General features: G+C 47.3%; 1 protein-coding gene across 3 annotated transcripts in view; it reads left to right on the forward strand.

Moving 5' to 3' along the window:
* Positions 1-21,948, forward strand: part of CYP4F22 (cytochrome P450 family 4 subfamily F member 22) — a 44,252-nt gene that overhangs the window by 11,614 nt on the left and 10,690 nt on the right. For 2 of the 3 annotated variants that reach the window (XM_039867679.1, XM_039867680.1), the window contains exons 5-6: positions 15,249-15,471; positions 18,633-18,777. In XM_039867679.1, coding sequence (XP_039723613.1) covers positions 15,249-15,471; positions 18,633-18,777 — 368 coding nt within the window. Of the gene's footprint in view, positions 1-5,504; positions 6,349-15,248; positions 15,472-18,632; positions 18,778-21,948 lie in introns of those variants that run through there. The other variant, XM_039867681.1, reaches the window with a different exon arrangement.

A 21,948-nucleotide genomic window follows, 5' to 3' on the forward strand; every position in this document is an offset into this window, starting at 1 on the left:
TCCTCTCAGTGGCCCTTCAGGCCCTGCATGATCTGTCCTGTCACTTCTTCACTCTTATCTCCTCCACTCTGCCCCTGACTCTGTTCCAGCCTCCTTACTCTTGGCTGTTCCTAAGACACAGTCCAGCAACAGCACCTTTGCACAGGCTGTGCCCTCTGCCTTGAATATTATTCCTCCAGATAGCCCCTCCCTTCTGATCTCTGCTCCAATATCACCACCTCAGAGAGGGCTTCCTCAACTCCTTACCTCACTGGATTTTCTTCCATAGCACATATCACATAAGATATTCTTTTTCATTATGTGTTTCTAGTTATGCTTTATGTAATCTCCAGAGAGCAGGAATGTGATTTCTTTTGTTCCCTGTAGAGCAATGCCTGGTACTCCCTGGGAACTTGATGTTTGTTGAATGAATATGTGCTCTCTGCCATCTGGGGCTGGGGAAAAAAAACAGGGCATGAGAAAGAACCTGTCTATCCATCTGTAGTTCACAGCCCTATCCAGGCAGATAGTCACTAAACAAATCATTCCAAGAGCAATTTTCCTGTGACCGAGGATGCACAGGGGATGTGGCTGCATAGAGTATGGGCTTGAACTGGGCCCAGAAGTTGGTGAAACCCTTAGAGAAAATGGCTTTTGAGCTGAGACCTGTAGGGTAAGTAGGAGTTAGCTGAGTAGGTGAGAAGGAAAAGCATGTGCAAAGGCTTTGAGGTGGAAGAGATGGCCTTGGTGAGTTTGGAAAGAATGGCCACAAATGGCTGGTGTGTGGACCATGAGCAAGAGAGTGAGTGATGAGCTGGAAGAGGCTGTTTGTTCCCCTATTTGCCCCACACTCCTGAACTGATTGTCTTTGCCACAAATCTCTGTTATCTGTTGTCTCATCTCTACCCTTCTGCCCCTATTTTGTGTCCTGGGAGGCTGATTTGTATGGACACTCACAGCCTTTTTTGCCTTATGGCTTCCTGTTGGGTTCAACCAATGGGGAGCTACAGCAGGCATTGGAGGGAAGGTGGAAAGTGAGGTCAGGCTGTTAATACCTCATCTCCTTTCCTATATGACTCATGCAGGCTGGCTGTGTCCCTGGACTGAAGGTTCATGGCTCCTGCCAGGCAGTCCTCCCCATGTACGTCTTTCTGGTCCAGGTTCCAGTAACTACTTCAACTCCTTAGCCCTGGGCCCTAGGCCCCAGGGATGATGACAGCTCCTAGCTGTTCCGAACCCCTGGGATGCTGCACTATCTCTTTGAAAATGGTGCTTTATTAAACTCTATTCAAATTACCCCATTTGAGTGCTCTGTTTCCTGCTAGAAGTCTGTTTGTTTTTTATTGAGGTGAAATTCACATAATATAAAATTAAACACTTTAAAGTATACAATTCAGTGGTATTTTATACATTCACGATGCTGGGCAACTCTACCTATATTTAATTCTAATTTTTCTTCATCACCCCGAAAGGAGACCCTATACCCATCACCCCTGGGTTTGGGCTTCACTCCTTATTCCCCTTCCCCAGCCCCTGGCAACTACCAATATACTTTCCATTTCTATGGATTTGTCTGTTGTGGACATTTCATGTCAATGGAATCACACATTGTTGATTGTGTAGTTGATGGACACTTGAGCTCTTTCCATCTTCTGGCAATTGTGACAAGTGCTGCTATGAACATCTGTGCACATGTATCTGTCTGAATCCATACTTTCAATTCTTTTGGGTATATACTAGGAGTGGACTTGCTGGGAGATATGGTAATTCTACATTTTGGTTTTTGAGGAACTGTCAAACTGTATTCCAAAGCAGCTGCACCATTTTACATGCCCATCAACAGTGTATGACGGGATCTCTCTTCTGCTTATCTCTGTCCATAAAAGTCTTCCATGAGCTTCTGGAGCCTCAAGAAAAGCCCTTCCCTCACCCTGGCCATGCTCTGCCTTTTTCCACTTCCAGACGTCTTTCTGGTACCATCTTCCTAATCCGGCCACAGCCTCCATTTCTTATCCTCCCACTCTGACCTTCGTTCACTGAGACCTTGGCCATTGCCAGGCTGAGGACTCTGGTGACTTTCTAAACTACATAACCCTGTCCCTTCCTGGGGCTGGAGCTCCTTGACCTCTGAGCAGAGGTGATGGTACCTATTACTGCTCTTCCTCAACTTTCCAAACACGGCTATTTTCACCTCCAGTGCTTTGCCTCTGCCTGTCCTCTCCCTAAATGCAGCTTCTGTCTCCCTACCTTCTCTGTCCACCTCCCTCCCCGAGTAACTTCATTGACCCACTCCAGGACATCTGCTGTCTTTCCAATACAGGGAAGTGACTCACAAACAGACTTCTCAAAATGAGTCCAGCTCCCTCCTGGATGTCTCCCTGAATGGCCCATAAGTCTTTTAGACTCAAGGTAACCTTGGCATTGTTAACATTTGGGGCCAGATCATTCTTTGGGATGGGAGCATCTTGTACATTGTAGGGTGTTTAGCAGCATCTCTGACTTCTACTGACTAGACATCAGTAGCACCTCCCTCTCCATACTGTGACTACCAGAGTATCTGGAACAATCCGCCCTCACTGAGAACCACTGGGCTAGCCCAAAACAAAGCACAGACTTGAAGTGCTGAAGTTTGTTCAGCCCAAGCTCTTTACCAAGCATAAGGCTGAGCACCCTGTAACTACCACCTCATCTTATGGTCATCTCTTTTACTTTATCTGTACAGGATGGAAGTTCACATTGGTCATGTGACTCGCCCATGGTCACATGGCCAGGAAGCCTACTCTCAGTGACTCTTCATCCTCAGGACCTTCAACTTGTTTTTTCTTTCTCATCACCATCTCTCTGAGGGCGGAGAAGCTGAGCTGACACCTTCTTCTCTCTTCCTCTGCTCCCTGGAAGCCCACATCCAGCCAGTCGCCAATGCGGACGCCCCTTGCCCCCATACCCCTAAAAAATCTATATCTCTAAAAAATCTTAAGTTCCAAAGTGCTTTAAAACAAACCAATCAAAAAGGGGCTCCTCTCATGCTTAAGTACCATCTGTGACCCCATATTGCCTACCAGATCAACCCTTGACCACTGGGACTGGCCTTCACCCCTGTACTCCTCTAGCCTCCCCTCTCACACTCCCAGGCCAGGGGAAGCCACCTGCCCAGCCACACCCTCAGGTTTCTTGTGCCTGAGCCCTACCCCCTCTCCTGCACATGTTGAAATCCAACCTCTCCCTGAAGTCCCTGCTCAGATGTCACATCCTTCACGTAGCCTTTCCTGGCCTCCCTTCTGTTTCCTCCAAGCAGCCAGGCTTCAATTATTTGAATCGCCTCTTCTTCATCTGGAAACACCGCCCCCTCCTACCCTCTCTGAGGATGCAGCAGGCACCCAGTGAGGAAACATTACTGAAACATAGAGTCCAAGTTTACCACCTGTTGGGGCAAGCGGGGTAGAGTGTGGGGGATGTCTTACAATGCTTTTGAATTCTCTCCTTTAAGTTTTGAGCTCTCTGCTTCTTGTTTTCTGGAATTTGAGATTCTGCCCTATTTTCAAAACTCAAATTTAAAGGTCTCAAGCTGCCTCCTCCATCTTCTTTAATCCAATCAGATAGTGTCTGATTCTGAAATTTCAGCCATTCACAATCCTCTGTCACCATTTTTGCCTATCTACGTATTATGTTTCTATTACTTCATTGTTTTCTTTCCTTTAAAATCTTATTTATTTTAAAGTAAAATTTATATCACTATTATTATACCTACAAGACTGTAGAGTTAATATACAAGCCAAGTATATTTTTTTCTTTACTCATCAAACCAAATCTCTCATTTAACATAAATATATAAAATAGAAAGCAAATAGAAAATGTTCCTCCCTATGCCATCTAAAACTACCAGGCTTAACAGGATACTTGTACCAGACTTTGGAAACCAGCTGGAGTATTTTCCGTGACATTCAGACTTGTGAGAATTCATTCATTTTTTTCATTCATTTATTAATTCATTCAACATTTATTCTTTCCTCCAGCTTTATTGAGGTACAATTGACAAATAAAAATTATATATATTTAAGGTATATGATGTGATTCAACATTTATTCTCATTATTCAGGTTTCAGCAGGGAAGGGACCTGATACCCACCCACAAATAGTATCCCCTCTACCCCATCGCAAAACTCTATGTTAGATCACTTCACTGGTGGAAATTTCCCTGTGGACATGTTTCTTTATTTTCTGCTTTCCCCACTTGAGTCTCAGTTCCATGAGGACAGGGATTTGGTCTGTTTTTACTTTCCGCCATATTCCCATTCTTGGAAGACAGTGGTCAATCAACTGTGGCACAGATTTATTTTGAGCAGAGCACCTCCCAGCCCCGTACCAGCTGATGCTGGAGTCCCACCTCATGGAGATCCCAGTTTCGAGGGAAACAGAGCGAGGTTAACACAGGACTTGCCTGACCAAAGATTGCACATAAATGGGTTCAGAAGCCACTATTTTCTCTGAACTGGAATTTGCAATCAGGATCTGCCAGTGAGGGAGAAGCTTGGAAGCTCCACAGTGGTTATGAATAGCAGTCAGCACTTACCCAGCACTTATACTGTGTGCTAAATACAGAAGTGCTCTCTACACTTTGAAGTAGGGTTTCTCAACCTTGGCACTGTTGACATCTGGGGTAGGATTACAATCTGTTGTGAGAGCCTGCCCTGTGCATTGTAGAGTGTTTAGTAGCATCCCTGCCCTCTACCCACTAGATGCCCACAATATCCTCATCCCCAGGTGTGATGACCTGACACATCTCCAGACATTGCCCAATGTTTCCTGGGGGACAGATTGCCTTGGGTGAGAACTGCTCTCCTAAAGCATTAAAACATCTCAGTACACAGCGAGTACATGATGGAGCTATTTGAACTTTCTGCTTCCAGAGTCCATGCTCTTCACACTTGTAAGCTATAGCTTTGTGTTTGGCCTTGGCCCCTAGGCTCTGTCCTCTGAGAGAGTTTAGCACCATTCTGGACCTGCTCTGCCTCTTGGTCCTATCCACCAGGCTAACCAGAAGCAAGGTGAGACCTCCTGCCTGGTTGTCTCCCAAAGCCAGGACTGGCTCACTTCCTAGGCACAGAGTCTGTAACTGCATCAAGAATTTATTTCTGATAAATCAAAAGGCTTTGGAATAGTTATCCTGGGGGGAAATATCTGCACATCCTTGCCCTTTCTTCATCTTCTTTATGGTTTACTGTGGTTTTGACTTTGGAACTCACTGTGTTCTCATAGCTTCAGACTTCCCACTGTCTGACCTGGCCCCTGCCTGAATCTGGAAAGTCACGCCTCTCTTTGAGCCTACGGCCTGTGCCAGATGGGTCTGTAATAATGGTTGGAGCCTTTGTTCTCTCTAGTTTCCTGTGGCTTTTTTTCCCCCTTTGACAGATATTTCCTAAGCATCTGGTTTGCTTGGCCCTGTGGGAAATAGCGGGGAGCCCGAGGCCAGTTGTGAGTCTTTTTATCTGTCTGCCCACTTGTCCAGGTCAGCCACTCATCCACCCACAGCCCAAGAACTGGTATCTCTGTCTCACATCCAGAGATGGACTGATCCTGTCTAGACATATCTGGAGCAGATGAATTGACCAAGGACAATATCCTAGCAGGAGGGTCAAGGTGGCTGGCAGTGGCGGGTGAAGCAGGACCAGATTCTGGTGCTGCCAGTTGAGACCAGAGGTCTTATTGGAGGGAGAGGCTGTTACTGGCTGCAGAGCCCCAGCGGAGTGGGTTGGACCCAGGATCTAGATGGAGCAGAAGGGCTGGCTCCCAAGGGCTGGTGAAGTCTGAGAATTCTTGGTGACCCCAAGAGGAGGCTCCTGGGGGCTGGTGGGGAGTCAGGGGTGCTGGTTTAGGGACTCCTTCCAAGCTCGGGAGCAGGCCTTGAAGTGGGGGCCATGAGGAGTGTTGGTGTGGCAGGAGGGTGTTAAGAGAGGGTGGGGGATGAAGGATCTGGGCGCTAATGGGAGCCAGGCAGAGGCAGCGGGGCAAGGAGCCTGAACATTTGCGGTTTCCGGGTGTCCCAGTCTTTGTCTCTCCGCACGTCTCTTTCGCTGTCTTTCTTTTTCTCCATCCCTTCACCTGTCACTCTCTCCAACTCAGTTTCTGTGTCTTTTCCTTTCTCTTACTCTCCCTGTCTCCCTGTCTGCATCTCTCTTTTTCTGTCTCTTGGGCCCCGCCTCCGTCCCCGCCCAGAGGCCTGCGAGGCCCGGGAGGGCAGGCAGGGGGCGGGCCTGGCAGTTCCGCCGGGCGGGGTTAAAGAGCAGGGCCGCGGGACGGAGCGGTCAGAACGAGGTGGCGGCGCTGGCGCTGGCTCATCTGGATTGAGGGCTAGAGGCGGAGACCTGCGGGGTGAGTGCATCTATGCGGGGTCGGGGGATGCGGAATCCGAGGTGCACCGGCTGCAGGGCTGGCAGGGCGGGTGCCAGGGTCTGCGCTCGGCGGTCCTGCGCTCGGCGGTCCTGCGGATCCCAGGACCCAGGACGGGGCTGCGTGTCAGGAACACTCAGAATGTGAGGACGTGGTTGTGTCCCCGACGGTCGCTGCGTCTGTTCGCGCCACAGAGTCCTGAGTGTATCCTTCTTTCTGGGTGTCGGTGATGGGCAGGGGCCTCAAGAAGACCGTCACTCCCCCATCAGGAGAGCTCAGAAAGAAAGAAGCCCTGCCCTGAAACTCCTCCGAAGGGCTGATTGGGGTCAGTCGGGATTTCTTTGTCTTAAAGAGAAGGCTGTGTGTCCCACCGGTGGACTTCACACTTGTGGTCTGGCTGCTTTCAGATCCCTCTACCCATCCATGGCAGGCACAGCACCGCGAAGTGCCCCTTTGTGAAAACAGGATATCCTCCTGGGATCCCAGGGTTTGCCGTAAAGGTTGTGTGAGGTCCTGCAGTTAGTTCTAGCTGTTTGTTGGATGCTGGTGACACGATGCTCTCTGGTGTCCCAGGGACCAGGTCCTCACCCCTTAGACCAAAGGGTAGCTAACTGGCCTGGACCATGCAAGGCATCTGAAGCCCACCAGCTAGGGAGTCTGGGGCTGGAAGTGGAATGGAGACAGGGAGACAGTGGGGGAGCTGGGATTTGAACAAACCAGCCCTGTGTGACCCCAACATCCTGGGCACTTTCCAATGACCCCCTGTCTCTCCGTATAGCCCAGCTTAGGTTTCTAAGTGGTAACATTAGCTCTGGGCTCGTGGCCAGTAGTGACCTGGGTTGATAACTGCAGAGGGGCTTGGATGACTCAGGAGTTATTCACAAAATAGGACCCTCTTTCTCCTCTCTAGTAAGTTGGGCCTGATCCAGCAAATCCCAGATGGCTGGATAACAACACTGAATTTGATGGAGGCATAACAGCAATGAGAGGTACCTTTGATCAACGGCTTGTTCCAAGCCCCAAGCTGAGCATATTAAAAACACTTCATTGTCATCATAGCCTGATGAAGTGGGTAATATGGTTCCTGTGTTACCAAGGAGGGAATTGAGGATCAGAGAGGTGCAGACACGTGCCTGAGGTCATGCAGCAAAGTTTTATAGAACCCTTTTCAAGTCTCACATTTAAGCATGGTGGCCGCTCTCGCTCAGGATGGTGCACAGAAATGATTGCAGCCCTGGAATGATCTAAATTACTGGTGGTTTTCAAACTTCTTTTTCTATCAGGATGACTTATAAAGGTGCTCAAAGCTGCAGTGAGACTTCCCACTCCTCATGCCAATTTTCCAACTCGGCCTTGCCCTAGAACTGCCCCTGAAGCTCTTTCTCAGAACCCCAGGAATTTGGGGTAAGCCCTCAGCTCAGGTGTTCCAGGTCTTGGCACTTAGGAAGAGTATTGGGTGGGGCGGCCTTCAGCATTGAGGGGGTCAAAGAGGTGCCATGAACCACGATGAGGTCAGGCTGTCTTGACTACAGGCTGTGAGTGGGAGTGGAGAGCAAAGCTGTGATATAGGGCAGTGGGACCAGTGTCCGGTTCTTGTCTGTTAGGCTGCCAGTGGGCTCTAGTGCCTGTGGTTCAAGGACAGACAGATAGGTGGTTTCTAGCAGGTCAGGGTCTCTGTCCTGCATTCCTTCTCAGGAGCCCACACACCTTGTATGACAAGTCCCTGACTGGCTGGTGGCTGGGCTAACCTGACAAACCAGCCCTCCATAGGTGTGGGCCTTGGAGCCACTGGCACCTCCCTCTCCAGATCACTCTGGGCCCCAGCAGGACGGGCGTGGCCATTTCTGCCAGGGCGGGCTTCTGGGTTCCCTGCTTGGTGTCTGGGATGAGATTGGGGGCGATGCGGAGAGGAGTGGGCATTCTAGTCTCCCACAGCATCCTGAATGTCAGCTTTGAGTTTTTCCGTAAAATAGTATTAGTAGAAATAGAAATAATGGCTAAACTTTTGTATGCTACCTGCCAAGCTTCATCTCATTGAAGTGTGTCCCAAACCACTTTAACAGGTAAGTTCTGCTATTAGTAATCCATTTTCCAAATTGGTCAATGGAAGCTGAAGATTGGACTCACTCAAGGCTGCTTACGTGGGGATGAGCAGAGCCGTGATTTGAACCCAAGCTCGTTTGAGTAAAACCACACATTTTAAAAGATGGTACCATCTTCTAACAACTTTTCATTTTATTTGTATTTATTTAACTTGAAGTGTAATATATGTACAGGAAAGTGCACATTCCAGAACTGGATGGTTCAGGAGTTTTTGCAAATTGAACTCACATGTGTCACCAGCACCCAGATCATGAAAGGGAAAACTGCCTGCACCCCAGGACATCCATCCCTAATTAAAGCATCTTAACTCATTTTTCATTAATTTTAACTAATTAATTTTTACATAGACTTTGCTTTTTAGAGCAGTTTTAGGTTTACAGAGAAATTACACTAGACGTATAGAATGCCAACACGCTCCCCTCAACTCCTTACAATTTCCCTCATTATTAACGTCTTGCATTAGTGCGGTGTGTTTGTTACAACTGATGAACCAATATAGACACATAATTATTAACTAAAGTCCATAGTTTACATTAGAGTTTACTGTTTGGGTTGTACAGTCAACTCATTAATTTTTATAGTTATTAAAATGCTTTTGAATGGGCAATATGTGCTCATGGTATAGAAAATCAGAAAGTCCCATAAGATGAAGAGTGAAAGTTAAGTCTCCCTTCACCCCATTCCAGTTCTTCCAGGCCCCTTCCAGAGGCAACCACTGTGAGAAATTTCAAATGGGCCTTCAAACTGCTGTGTGTGTGTGTGTGTGTGTGTGTGTTTGCCTTAAAACAGTTGAGGCAAAAGTCACCTTATATAAAATAACTATTTTAAAGTGAACAATTCAGTGGCATTTAGTACATCACCACAAAAGGAGATTCTGTCCTCATTGGCAATCACTTCCCATTTCCCCTGCCCTAGCCTCTAATAATCACTAATCTGCTTCTTCTCTCTATGGATTTGTCTGTTCTAGACATTTCATATAAATGGGATCATACAACATGTGGTCTTTTGTGTCTGGCTTCTCTCACTCAGTATGATGTTTTCAAGGTTCATCCACATTGTACCATATATCAGTGCTTCATTCCTTTTTGTGACTGAATAGTATCTTATTGAATGGATGGACCACATGATATTTATGCATTCATGAGTTGATGGCCATTTGAATTGTTTCCACCTTTTGGTGATTGTGAATAGTGCTGCTATGAATATTTGTACACAGTATCTGCTTGAGTCCCTGTCTTCCATTCTTTTGGGTGTATACCTAGGAGTGGAATTACCAGGTCATATGGTAATTTAATATTTAACTTTTTGAAGGACCACCAAACTGTTTCTCACAGTGGTCACAACACCTCAAAACTTATGTAGCACCTTCTTTTGGGGGATTCAGACAAGAGTGCTCTCATTTGGAAGGCAGGTGGAACTCAGCTGCAGAAAGTAAATGACTTCCTCAATGCACCCACTTATTGAGCTCCTCCCTTGAGCATCAGATGGACCTCTTGCTGTTTTTCCCATTTGGTAGATGAGAAGACTGAGGCCCCCCAAGGTAAGAGCCAGTTGGGGACCCATAGCATTTGCTTTTTCTGCTAAGAGCAGAGCTGGCATCTGTCCTGGGGAAGGCTGCAGCCCACACTTGGCATAGGGGGTTGGTGATGTTGGCACAAGACTTTACCCACTTTTTTCTTTGACCTCCCCATGGACCCACCCACCCAGAATAGGGTCCCCTTTTTCAGGGCTGGTGCTTTCTCTCATTCCAGTTTCTTCCTGTTTCATTCAGGAAGACATTTTTTTTTTGTTGGGATATCAGCTAGGATTTTCCTAGGTGGGGGGTGGGACTCTTGCTGTGACTCCACTCAGAAGTCCCCCAATTCCCTCTGAGGGCTGCTGGGAAGATGAAAGGAATGATTGAGAAAGCCACCACAAACTGTAGATGCTCAATAATTCTTTAGAGAGTGAGAAAAGTGAAGTGGCTCATGGTGGTGAAAAATTCGCTGTCAAAGGGGAGCTGGGCCTGGAGGATGAGGAGGAGACACCATGGGTTGAACTGGGAGAAAGGCATGCCAGTAGAGGGAACAGTATGTGCAAAGGCTCTGATGTGGGAATGACCCTGGCCTGTGGCTGGAGTGGCCGGAGTTGAGTGAGCGAGGATAAGAGCATTGGGAGACAGGGTTGGAAGGGTCAGCAGGGGCCAGGCCACACAGGGCATTGTGGTTCATGGAAAGGACTCTGAATTGTGTTCAGAGTGTAATGGGGAGCCATGGGAGGATTCTGAGCTGGGGAAGGTCATGATCTGATTTAATTTGAGGAAGATCCCTCTGGCTGCTGTGTGGAGAATGCAGTGTGTAGGGGGCCAGGATAGAACTTGGGAGACCAATGGGGAACATCCTGCAGTGGCAGCCTGACATGGATTGGGGTGATGAGAATGGAGAGGAATGAACAGATGTAAAAGAGGTTTAGGACAGACAAGTGGCAAGACCTGACAACATATTGAATGTGGAGAGAAAGAGGAAGGTGAGGTGAATCTGAGAGCCTGGAGATGCTCCCGGGGAGGGGTACCCAGGAGGTGGCTCAACCTACCAGAGGTGTATTCAGAGCTGGACACCAAGATGTGGGCGGTGCCTCAGAGACAGGGTCACCCTAGATGGGGAGTGAGATTCTCCAGGAGGTGTACACAGAGGGAGAGGAGATGACCCAGGGCCATGCCCTAAGGAGCCCCAACATTTACAAATTGGGTGAAGAGGGGTCCAAAACAGACTGAGAAGGGGGATCTTTGTGGCTGATGTGGAGGATGAGCAGGGATCGGCTCCTGAAGGGCTTTGGGTGCCAAGCTGAGGGCAGTGGGGGACATGGAGGGCGTTAGAGCAGCGGAGTAGCAGACCTTCGGAAAGGTGACTATGGTGGCTGAGATGAGAGCTAGACTGCAGCTAGGTTGCCCAGGGATCAGAGGTGACCCATATGGCCCCCTGTTGGCTCAATATGTTGACTTCTCCCTGCAAGAGTCTAGGGTCCGCCAAGATGGTGATTCCCCCCACTCCGAGATTATCTTTTATATCCACCCCAGTTTCAGATGGGGAAACTGAGACCCAGGACACACAGCCAGTCAGTGGAGTCAAGATTAGAACCCATGGTGTGTGTGTGTGTGTGCGCATGCACATGTGCGCATGCACATGTATGCACATTTAATAAGAAAGCCCCCTTTATTTATGTTCTTCACTTCACTCAGTGCTCTGCCCAGATACCTCTCTTCATAGAGACCCACCTGGACTACTTCGCCTAAGAGAATTGCTCTCTATCCTCTTACTCGGTGTATTAGTGTCCTGGGGCTGCTAACAAATGACCACAATATTGGCTCCCCCAAAGACAAAACTTTCTTCTCTCACAGTTCTGGGGGCCAGAAGTCTAAATCAAGGTGTTAGTAGGGCTGCAATCCCTCTGAAGGCTCTAGGGTAGGATCCTTCCTGACTTTTCCAGCTTCCAATGGCCCCAGGTAACCCTTGGCTTGTGGCTGCCTCACTCAAATCTCCGCCTGTGTCTTCACACGGCCATCTCCTCCTCTGTGTATCAAATCTCCCTCTGCCTCTCTCTTAGAGGGACACTTGTGATTCCTGTTAGAAGCCACCTGGATAATCCAGGATAATCTCTCTATCTCAGGATCCTTAATCCCATCTGCAAAGACTTTGCCATATAAGGTCACATTCCTAGGTTCCAGGGATTAGGAAATGGTGTCTTGAGGGGGGCAATATTCAGCCACCCCCCCCACTTTATCTCCTTCATAACACATAGCCTTTATATGATGTTCTTCTCCATTTGTGGGGGTCACCTCCCCTGAGGACTGGGGCTATGTCTGTCCTACTCACCATTATATCCCCAGCACCCAGAACAGAGTCTCACACACAGCAGGGGCTCAACAATGATTTGCCAACTGAATGCTGGAGAAATGCATGTAGAGCACTTGGAGAAGGGCCTAGCACATGGAAACATTTAGAGGAAGGTCACAATTCTTAGTAGTAATCACTAATTGGCTTCCCGGCTGGGGAGAATCATTATCCACTGTTAAATTTGTAAAGAAATAAATACCCATGGCTACTTCCTATTGAGTATGTCACCTGGAGCTGCTCATTCAAGAGGCAGCCTAATTGCACATCAGCATCCCCAGTTCAGAGCATCTGCCTTGGACTTGTGACTTGGAGATCTCACTGCTTCATTTTGGAAGGTTACCTACTTCCCACCCCTAACCCTTCCTGGACCTTTTAGGGGGCATATCGCCTATATCAGGCAGTCTGTATTTTAAAAGAGATTTTTAATTGTGGTAAAATACATACAACATAACATTTACCATCTTAACCATTTTAAGGGTACAGTGGCATTAAGTACATTCACACTAAACCATCACCACCATTCATCTCCAGAACCTTTTCATTTTCCCAAACTGAAACTCTGTCCCTATTAAACACTAACTCCCCATCCATCTCCCCCAGCTTCTGGAACCCACCATTGTACTTCCTCTCTCTATGAATCTGACTCCTCTTGGGACCTCTTATAAGTGGAATCACACAGTATTTGTTTTTTGTGGCTGGTTTGTTTCATTGAACTCAATGTCTTTGAGGTTCATCCATGTTGTAGCAAGTGTCAGAATTTCTTTTTCAAGGCTGAATAATATTCCATTGTATGGATATATTTTATTTTATTTAAATTTTATTTATCCATTTTATTTATCCATTCATCATCCATGGGCACTTGGGTTGCTTCTACCTTTTGATCAATGTGAATAACACTGCTATGGATGTGAATGTACAAATATCTGAGTCCCTACTTTTACTTCTTTTGGAGATCTACCCAGAAGTGGGATTGCTGAAACAGATGGCAATTCTATGTTTAATTGTTTTTTGAGGAACTTCAGTACTGTTTTCCACAACATGGCTGTACCATTTTACATTCCCACCAGCAATGCATATGGGTTCTGATTTCTCTGTATCCTTGCTGACACTTGTTTTTTTATTTGTTTTTGATGGTAGCCATCCAATGAGTGGTCATGCCATCTTCATTTTAAGTCAGACCATCTTAGTGGGACTTTCTAAATGTGGTGATGATTCACCCAGGTCTTTTCCCAGGATGCAGTAACCAATAGAAACTTCATGTCTTCTGTATGGTTGATGTGGTTGGGCATTGGCTGGGGGAAGAGCCAATGAATCTGAGCGCCTAGTAGGGGGCACCACTGGCTGGGTTGGGTGGAGATTGAAGGTCAGGTGAAGACCTGCAGAGTTCCTTTATCTGCGTTGCCTGAGGAGGTAGGAGCAGAGAGGGAACCCTTGACTGTTAGGATTGGGTGAAAAGAAGAGAAGAGGACAGGACCAAGCATTTTCAGGAATCGCTTTGGCATTGTCTGAGATCTGTGGGTTTCTGAAGTGAGGGTGATTGAGGTTGACCTCTGGTGGGGCTTCCGGGGGCCTCTGCCAACTCCTGTGTCCCTTGAGCTGGGGGAACTGACCTTGAGTTGTCTGGAAAATGGAGAGAATAATAGGACCTCCCTCTAAGAGCTGCTTTAAGATGCCATGAGACAAGGCATGCACATTACTGAGCATAGTACACAGCACATAGTAAGCGCTCCACGCTGGGTCACTGTGTTGTTAATATTATTGTTACCCACCCACTTTGTTTTGGTTCCTTAAGGAGCTGGCCTTAGATCAAGTATTTGAGTGTAAGTAGTTTATCTGTGATCACAGCAAAAGCCAGTAAGGAAGAAGGACATGAACCTGAAAGAATTGAAAACAGGCATTCAAATACATGTCCACGCAGTTTCATAGCAGCACATTTCCCAATAGGCAAAAGGCAGAAATATTCAAGATGTCCATCAACAGATGAATGGATAAACAAATTGTGATATATCCTTACAATGGAATATCACTCAGCAGAAGAAATGGAGCATTTACACACACTACAATGTGGATGAACTTCGAAAGCATCATGCTGAGTGGAAAAACTAGACACAAAAGGGCACATGGTGTATGATCTCATTTATATGAAAGTCAAGAACAAGCAGATCCATAGAGACAGAAAGCAGACTGGTGGTTGTCAGAGAGTCAAGGTACGGGGGTATGAGGAGTGACTGCTCATGGGGATGGGGTTTCCTTTAGGGGTGATGAAAAAATTTTGGAACTAGATAGAGGTGGTGGCTGCACAATAGTGTGAATGTACTAGATGCGTCCGAAGCGTGCACTTTAAAATGGTTCATTCTATGTCAGATGAACCTCACCTCAATTTAAAAGAGGAAGAAGAAGGAGGCGGAGGGGGAGGGAGAGATGGGATAAGGGAGGCATCCAGTAGAGAAATTTTCTATTGTGGGCAGCTGGAGTTTAATCCCACTGGTAGCCCATGTGGAACCCCCACCTCAGGGCCATTGCAGCTGAAGAAAGAAGGTGCTGGAGTATTTTATCCAGCAATGCTCATCAATCATTGATGAGAGCTGCCTTTGGGGCGGAGTGTGTCTTAATATTCCAGCACTCTGGCCAGCTATGCATGAGCAGAGAAGTTAGGAGGGATGTCCTGCAAAGTCAAGGCTGAGGGTACATGGTGGGGCACTGGTGCATTCATCTGGCCAGCTGACTGGAGGTCCCTGCTGGGGGCATGAGTGGTATGTATCCTTGGCATCTGGGACTCACATGTATTAAATGCTTCCTGTGTGCCAGGCACACCATGCTTGACTCCACAGGTTACCACGTGTATAGCACGTGTGATTGGCGGGTGGTTCCCACTGGCACTGACCCCTACCCTATGTGTCCCACCAGGATGCTGCCCATCACGGAATGCCTGCTGCACCTTCTGGGACTGGAGAAGACTGCCTTCCGCTTGTATGCGGGGTCTGTGCTCCTCCTCTCACTGCTCTTCTTCTTCTTCCGCCTGCTGCTGCAGTTCCTGAGGCTCTGCTGGCACTTCCACATCATCTGTCGCCGGCTGCGCTGCTTCCCCCAGCCGCCCCGGCGCAACTGGCTGCTGGGCCACATGGGCATGGTGTGTGAGGGGCTGGTGGGCTGGGTGGGGCAGGGATGGGCAGGTCCCAGGTATTCAGTGAGGCTGATGGACTGCTGGCTTCCTGCATCCCCCCAAGAATCTGGTTGGAGCCATGAACAGATCCATTTTATAGGATGTGAGACGGGGGCTCAGAGAGGGCAAGTTTACCTAAGGTCACACAGCTGAGATGAGGCAGAGCTGACTCCAAGGTTTTCTCCATAATTCCAGGCTATCACCATACCTTTCATATGATATATCCTGTGACATAATAAACTATAATATATTCAGAATACAGGTACCAATGCCTGTGAATTTCATCAGGTTCTAGGATCCTGGTGGGGGACAAGGAGAGCATACACCTGTAGATTTTGTTGCTTCGTCTCCACCCCCAACATGGTTTCATCTCTCTCCCAGGTCAGGACCCCAACCCTTTCTTTGCATTTCGTTTTTTATTTCACATGTATGTGCCAAGTATTATTTCAGGCTATTTATAAATGTTTACTCATTCAGTCCTCTTGACACTCCTAGGAGGCAGATCCCTTGACTATCCCCATTTACAGCTGAGATTGAAGATCAGAGAGCTTAAGTAGCTGACCCTAGGTCACACAGCTCATAAGTGACAGAGTTGGGGTTCAAACCCAGCTGTCTGGCTCTAGTCTTCTTAGCTTTCTTTCCTCTGCTGCCTCTAGTTTCTTGATGAGAAAGGCTGTACTTTTCTAGATGGGCTTCAGAGGTCAGAGAAGAGAAAGCCAGACTCCCAAGGGCACTGAAGCCCCATGCTGAGTACCGAGGTGGACTTTGGAGAGTCATTTTGGGGCAGTGGTCATTAAGTGTGGACCTGATGCTTGTATCTATCATCTACTGCCTGTGTGACCTTGAGCAAGTTCCTTAACCTTTTGTGCCTCAGTTTCCCCATCTGCAATGCAGGGACTGTGATTGTTCCTACTAGCCTTGTGGGGTTGTTTTACAAGTCTTGCAGTCATGTCTGGAGCAGGCTTGACACTGAGCCTGCTACACAGTGGTGGATGTATGTGCTCTTGTCTTGGGTCTTGCAGGGACAGGAAGTATCAAGTGATTCTAGAAATATTTTAGATACTCCCCAGAGGGAGCGTCTCAGAAGAAGGAAATGGGAGATGCCTTTCCACTCAATAATGCAAAGAACATTTATTTTATTTAGTTTTTGGAATTATCCTCCTGGGAACAGCACTCACTAAGTTTTGTCTGTGCCTGAATCCCTTTTCTCTCTTCCATCCTCCCACCCTTGCTCATGCCTCATCCTCACCTGTTGGACCATGGTTCAGCCTCCTCCCTGGGCTCCTGCCTCACCTTTCCAGTCCATCCCCCACCCCAGAAGGATTCTTGAATCTAACCATGTCCCTCCCCTGCTCACAAACTCTCTAGGGTACCCGCTGCTGTCTAGGGAAGGTCCCAGCTCCTCAGCTGGTGTTCAAGCCCCTTTTGATTCCACCCCCTAGCCTCCTCTCATGTTCTAGCATCCTCCTCTAGTCCCACGGAATGACTTTGTGTTCCCGTAACAAGGCTCTGGCTTCCTCTACTTCACAGCTTTTGCCGAAACTGTGCCCTCTTCCCAGAATATCCTTCTCTGTTAGATGAACTTCTAATCACCTTTCATGCCCCATCTCCAGTGCCCTTACTCCAGGAAGTCCTCTGGTTTATATGGTGGTTGTAGAGGTAGTAGCCAGGCCCTGGCAACTTTGGCCATTGGTCAGGGCTGGTTCCGAAGCCTGGCCTTGACTCCATAAACCCAGCCTGCCTCCCGGGGCCATGAGACCTGGGTGAGGCCATGATCTCCACTGGGTGTGAATAGGCTCGGGGCTGAGACTAACAGAGAAGGAGACATAGGAGGCAGAGAGGAGTCATTTGCTCATTTAGTCATTCTTTCGTTTGACAACTGCTGGGCCCTTCCGCTGGCCAGGCACTGGGTTAGGCCCCTTCGTGGATGAGCTCTCTCCTAATTCTCATGGTCTGTGAATTAGGGATGGATCTGCTCTATATTATGGATTTCATCTTTGGGGCTCAGAGAGGTTAAGTGACTTGCCCAAGGTCACACAGTGGCTGAGGGTGCATTTGAGCTCAGATCCATCTGACATTGAGCCTGAAGTACTTCTGCCTCATTGAGCATTTTGTTAACAGCAGGCATTTTGGAGCTGGACGGCCTGTGTTCAAATCCTGGCTCTGCCACGATGGCAGATGGTGCCAGTGCCTGGCCATATGTTCTGGGCCCATTTCTGGGTGCGATGACATGACTTTCAGCTGCTGGCACCTGTGTTCTAGGGTTTTCTCTAGCAGCTCCCTCTGCCTGTGTGTACTGCAAGCTTGAGAGTTAAAACCCCAGGAGTGGCCCTCGGCTAGTGACTATGGTACTATGTGACTTGGTGTATAAACACCCAGCCCCCTCACCCTTGGATTGGGTTGACTATGAGATACATGTCTCCCAGAGGTCCCCAGTGCCACTGAGCCCCAGTTGACCATGGCGGTAACTTTCTTGACAACCCACTCTTTACTGGCTGCTTTCTCTCCCTGTCTTACTTCCCTACTCTGTTACCCATGTTTTTGGAATCACCCCACAAATAAGCTACTTGCCCTAGAACCCTTGTCTCAGGACCTGCTTCCAGAGAGTCCAAATCAGGATAGTCATTTACTCACATTTAACTTCAGACAAAGTAAAATGGGAAACAGTAACAGCTCTGTCATGGGGTTCTTGTGTGGGTTGAATATACAAATCTAAGAAAAAGTCCAGAGAAGCTCCCAACACTGCACATGTATGTGTTAAATATGACAATACTAGTAATATTTTATTACTAACAGAGGAAGTACTTGATAAATGCCATCCATTATCATTATTTTGTTTACTGGTCCTGTTTTTATTTCTTGAACATCAGTTGTGTGTCAGGCTCTGTGCTGGGGTTCTCACATTTTATTATTTCATGAATCCTCTCAACTGACCTCAGATGGAGAGTTGATTCTTCCCCAGTTTTCATATGAGGAAGTGGAGGCTCAGTGAGGTGCAGCTAGCTGCCTGCAGTCACATAGCCCTTCTCAGCTTGTTTTGAGGGCAAGGGAGGTGTGGCAGGAGGGAAAGGCTAGGGGAAGCTGGGGCTGGGCACCTCCTCACTATCCTTCCCTTCCATCCCCCACAGTATCTCCCAAATGAGAGGGGCCTCCAAGATGAAAAGAAAGTGTTAGATGACAACCACCATGCAATCCTGGTGTGGATGGGGCCTGTCCTGCCACTGGTGGTTCTGATGCACCCCGACTACATCAAACCCCTGTTGAGCGCCTCAGGTAGGTGGATTGGGCCTCTGAGTGATGGGTAAACCCTTAACTCCCAGAGTCCACCAGAGCTTCTAGGCAGGTGGGCTATCCAGAAGAAGGGCCATTCGAGTAGGGATTTGAAGGATGAATAGGAATTCACCAAAGCAGAAATGGCAATGCAGAGAGTGGGAATAACATGGGAAAATGTGACAATGTCTAAGAGTCCCAGGAACTTTGAGAGGATGCCCACTCACTGAAAAGTCAGAACAAAACGTATTCAGATAAGCAGTTGTTTGCCTAAGATTTTGTTTACTCGTTGTTGCTCTATTCTAATATGGCACTCCAATCATTTGGATTCTGATACTCCTCTTCTGACTAAGCCAGCCTTCAGCTTTCTACCTTCACTTGAGCTGACCCTGACTGGCAGAGAAGGAAATATAGAAAGATTGCTTCTTCCTTCTGCAAGCTACACCTATCCCAAGGCATAGGACACCCAAGTGTGCTTGGCAAGCTCTTGCTCAGCATTCAACACGCAGATCCAATGACTCTCTCCTCCAGGAAGCCTTCCCTGATTCCCCAGGACACTATAACCCTCTCTTCTGGACTTTCCCATTCTCAGTTCTAACTGCTTAGGGCTGAGTATGTTTGTGTCTTGCTCTATCTTTTTCATAAGTGGGGCTCCTCAGTGTGGCCTTGCATGTAGCTGGGCACCTCTAAAAGTGTCAGGGGACATTTGAGAGAAGAGAGATGGAAAAGAAAGAACTCTAGGAATTTTAGGACCTCTGGCCTCAGCTTGGGCCTCTACAAACACATATCTGGAGACCGCCTCCAAAGGCTGCCACCTGGGAGCCATGAAAGAGTAAGGGGTCATTGTCCTGTCCTCCAGCTATGCCCTCCCCAAGACTTTTACCCCCATTATTAAGTTTATGAGGGGATGACCATCCTTACCGCACAAGGGAGAAACCTAGACCCTGGGAGGGGTGACTTTTCCAAGGATTGGCACTGAGTTGTAGGAAGAGCCCTGAACCAAGACTTAGGTGAGCTAGGTTTGAATCCAGGCTGGAGTACATACTTGCTGTGTGATCCAGCAATTCATTCAGGTTCTCAGGGCCTCAGTTTCTGATATGTAAAATGGGGCCATTGTGAAGACTCAATAATATAACGAAAGTAGGTGCTAATAAGGGTTTCTTCTCTTCTGACTATTTAATACACCTTTTTTTTTTCTTTCTTTCCCCTGCTCTTCCTCCTCTCCCTCTCCAACACCCGCTCCCCTCTCCACTTCAGAACATCAGTTTTCTAATTATCATCTTGCCTGGTTTTGAGACTTCAAGTAGATCAGGAAGTAGAACACCCAGCATAGGCTTGGAATTTAGTAGATCTCAAGCCTCTTCCACTCCCCTCGCCTCCCTCAGAACAGGCAAGATATCCACTGCCTTCCCCACCAGAGGAGCAGGATGATGGACTTGGGTGGAGCTGTGAGTCAGATGAGGCCTGGCCCCAGGGTGCCCCTGCCCTTCCATGCCTGACTGCCTGGGCTGGGACAGGCCTGCCTTAAGTGTTAGACTTCATCCCCATCTCGGGCCTCGTTGGGGTGCCACCCCTGGGGGGCTTGCTGCTCTGAGCTTAAACCCAGACAGCCAATGGGCTGTGAGGAAGGCATGTGTCCTCATGGAAGCTCTGTTTCTTCATCTTCTAATGGGTCTTTGGGACAGAGAACATTATTATGAGAAAGTAGGTGAAAATTCTTTATAGAGGACAAAGCATGATGTATAGTCAGGTAGCTTGATTTTATACATTTGTTTTTTATTGAGATGAAATTCATATAACATATAATTAACCATTTTAAAGTGTATAGTTTTATAGTGTAAGATAATTAGTGTGTTCACAATGTTGTGCAACCATCGGCTCTCTCTAGTTTCACCTTTTTTTTCATGACTCCATAAAACATCCTGTACCCATTAAGTAATCACTTGCCATCCTCCTCTCTCCTCATCTCTTGGTAAATACTATTCTACATTCTGTCTCTATGGATTTGCCTATTCTGGAGATGTCTTAGGAAAGGAGTTATACAAAATGTGGTCTTTTATGACTGACTTCTTTCACTCAGCATAATGTTTCTGCGCTTCATCCACATCATAGCAATGATGAGTACTTCATTCCTTTCTTTTGAGGCTGAGTAATATTCCATTTTATGGATATACCATAATTTGTTTATCCATTCAGCCATTGATGAACATTTGGGTTGTTTCTACCTTTTGACTATTATAAATAATGCTAGTATGACCATTCATGTATAAGTTTTGGTATGGACATACTTTTTTTATTTCTCTTGGGTAGATACCTAGGAGTATCTACCAAAAAAATTGTGGGGTCATATGGTAATTCTATGTTTAACTTTTAAGGAACCAGACTATTTTTCATGGAAGCCATGCATTTGTTTTTCATTAATAGGGGCCTACTATAAGCTGGGGACCCAGACAGTCATCTCACAAGTTCTTGACACTGATGAACAATAATTATAATCATAGTAATAAAAATAGCCAACAGTTTGTTAGTTTTCAATTTACATGCACAAATATTTAATGAGCACTTACTGTGTGCCAGGAATATATTGAGTTTTTGTAGGGGTGCCGTGAGGTAGGTAGGGTTACTCTGTTTCCCCTTTGATATGTGAGGACATGGAAGGGCACAGTAGTAACATGTCCAAGTTTACACAACTAGTTAGTGGTAGGGTTGGAATATAAACTCAGACCTGGCCATCCCAGAGACCAAGCTCACAATCACGGTGATATGCAGCTTCCTGCTGGGCACCATGTAGGGGCTTTTCTTACATGACTTTCTCCAGGATACACGTTACCATCCCTTTTAACTGGAGGAGAAACTGATGGAAGAGGCAACCTGGACATGAACTCTCCTGGCATCAAGTGGTCAGAGTCGGAGTGGTGGAGGGACCCAAGAATGGGAAAGCAAGGGCTCATTTGAGGAGAGGGCTTGGAGAAGGCTTTGAAGGATGTATAAGAGTTTGCCACATGAGTACTGAAGGGTTCTACCAGTGCAAAGGCACAGATGTGTGATAGTGCCAGACAAATTTAGGTGACTTGGGGTATTTGTAGTGAAGACGAAGTGTGGAGAGAAGTAGGAAATGAGACAGAAGCTGGACTCAGAGCACCTGTGTGCAAAGTGAATGAGCTTGGGAGTGAT

The sequence above is a fragment of the Pteropus medius genome, unplaced genomic scaffold (assembly GCF_902729225.1).
Source record: "Pteropus medius unplaced genomic scaffold, Ma_sr-lr_union100, whole genome shotgun sequence".
Classification (NCBI taxonomy): Eukaryota; Metazoa; Chordata; class Mammalia; order Chiroptera; family Pteropodidae; genus Pteropus; species Pteropus medius.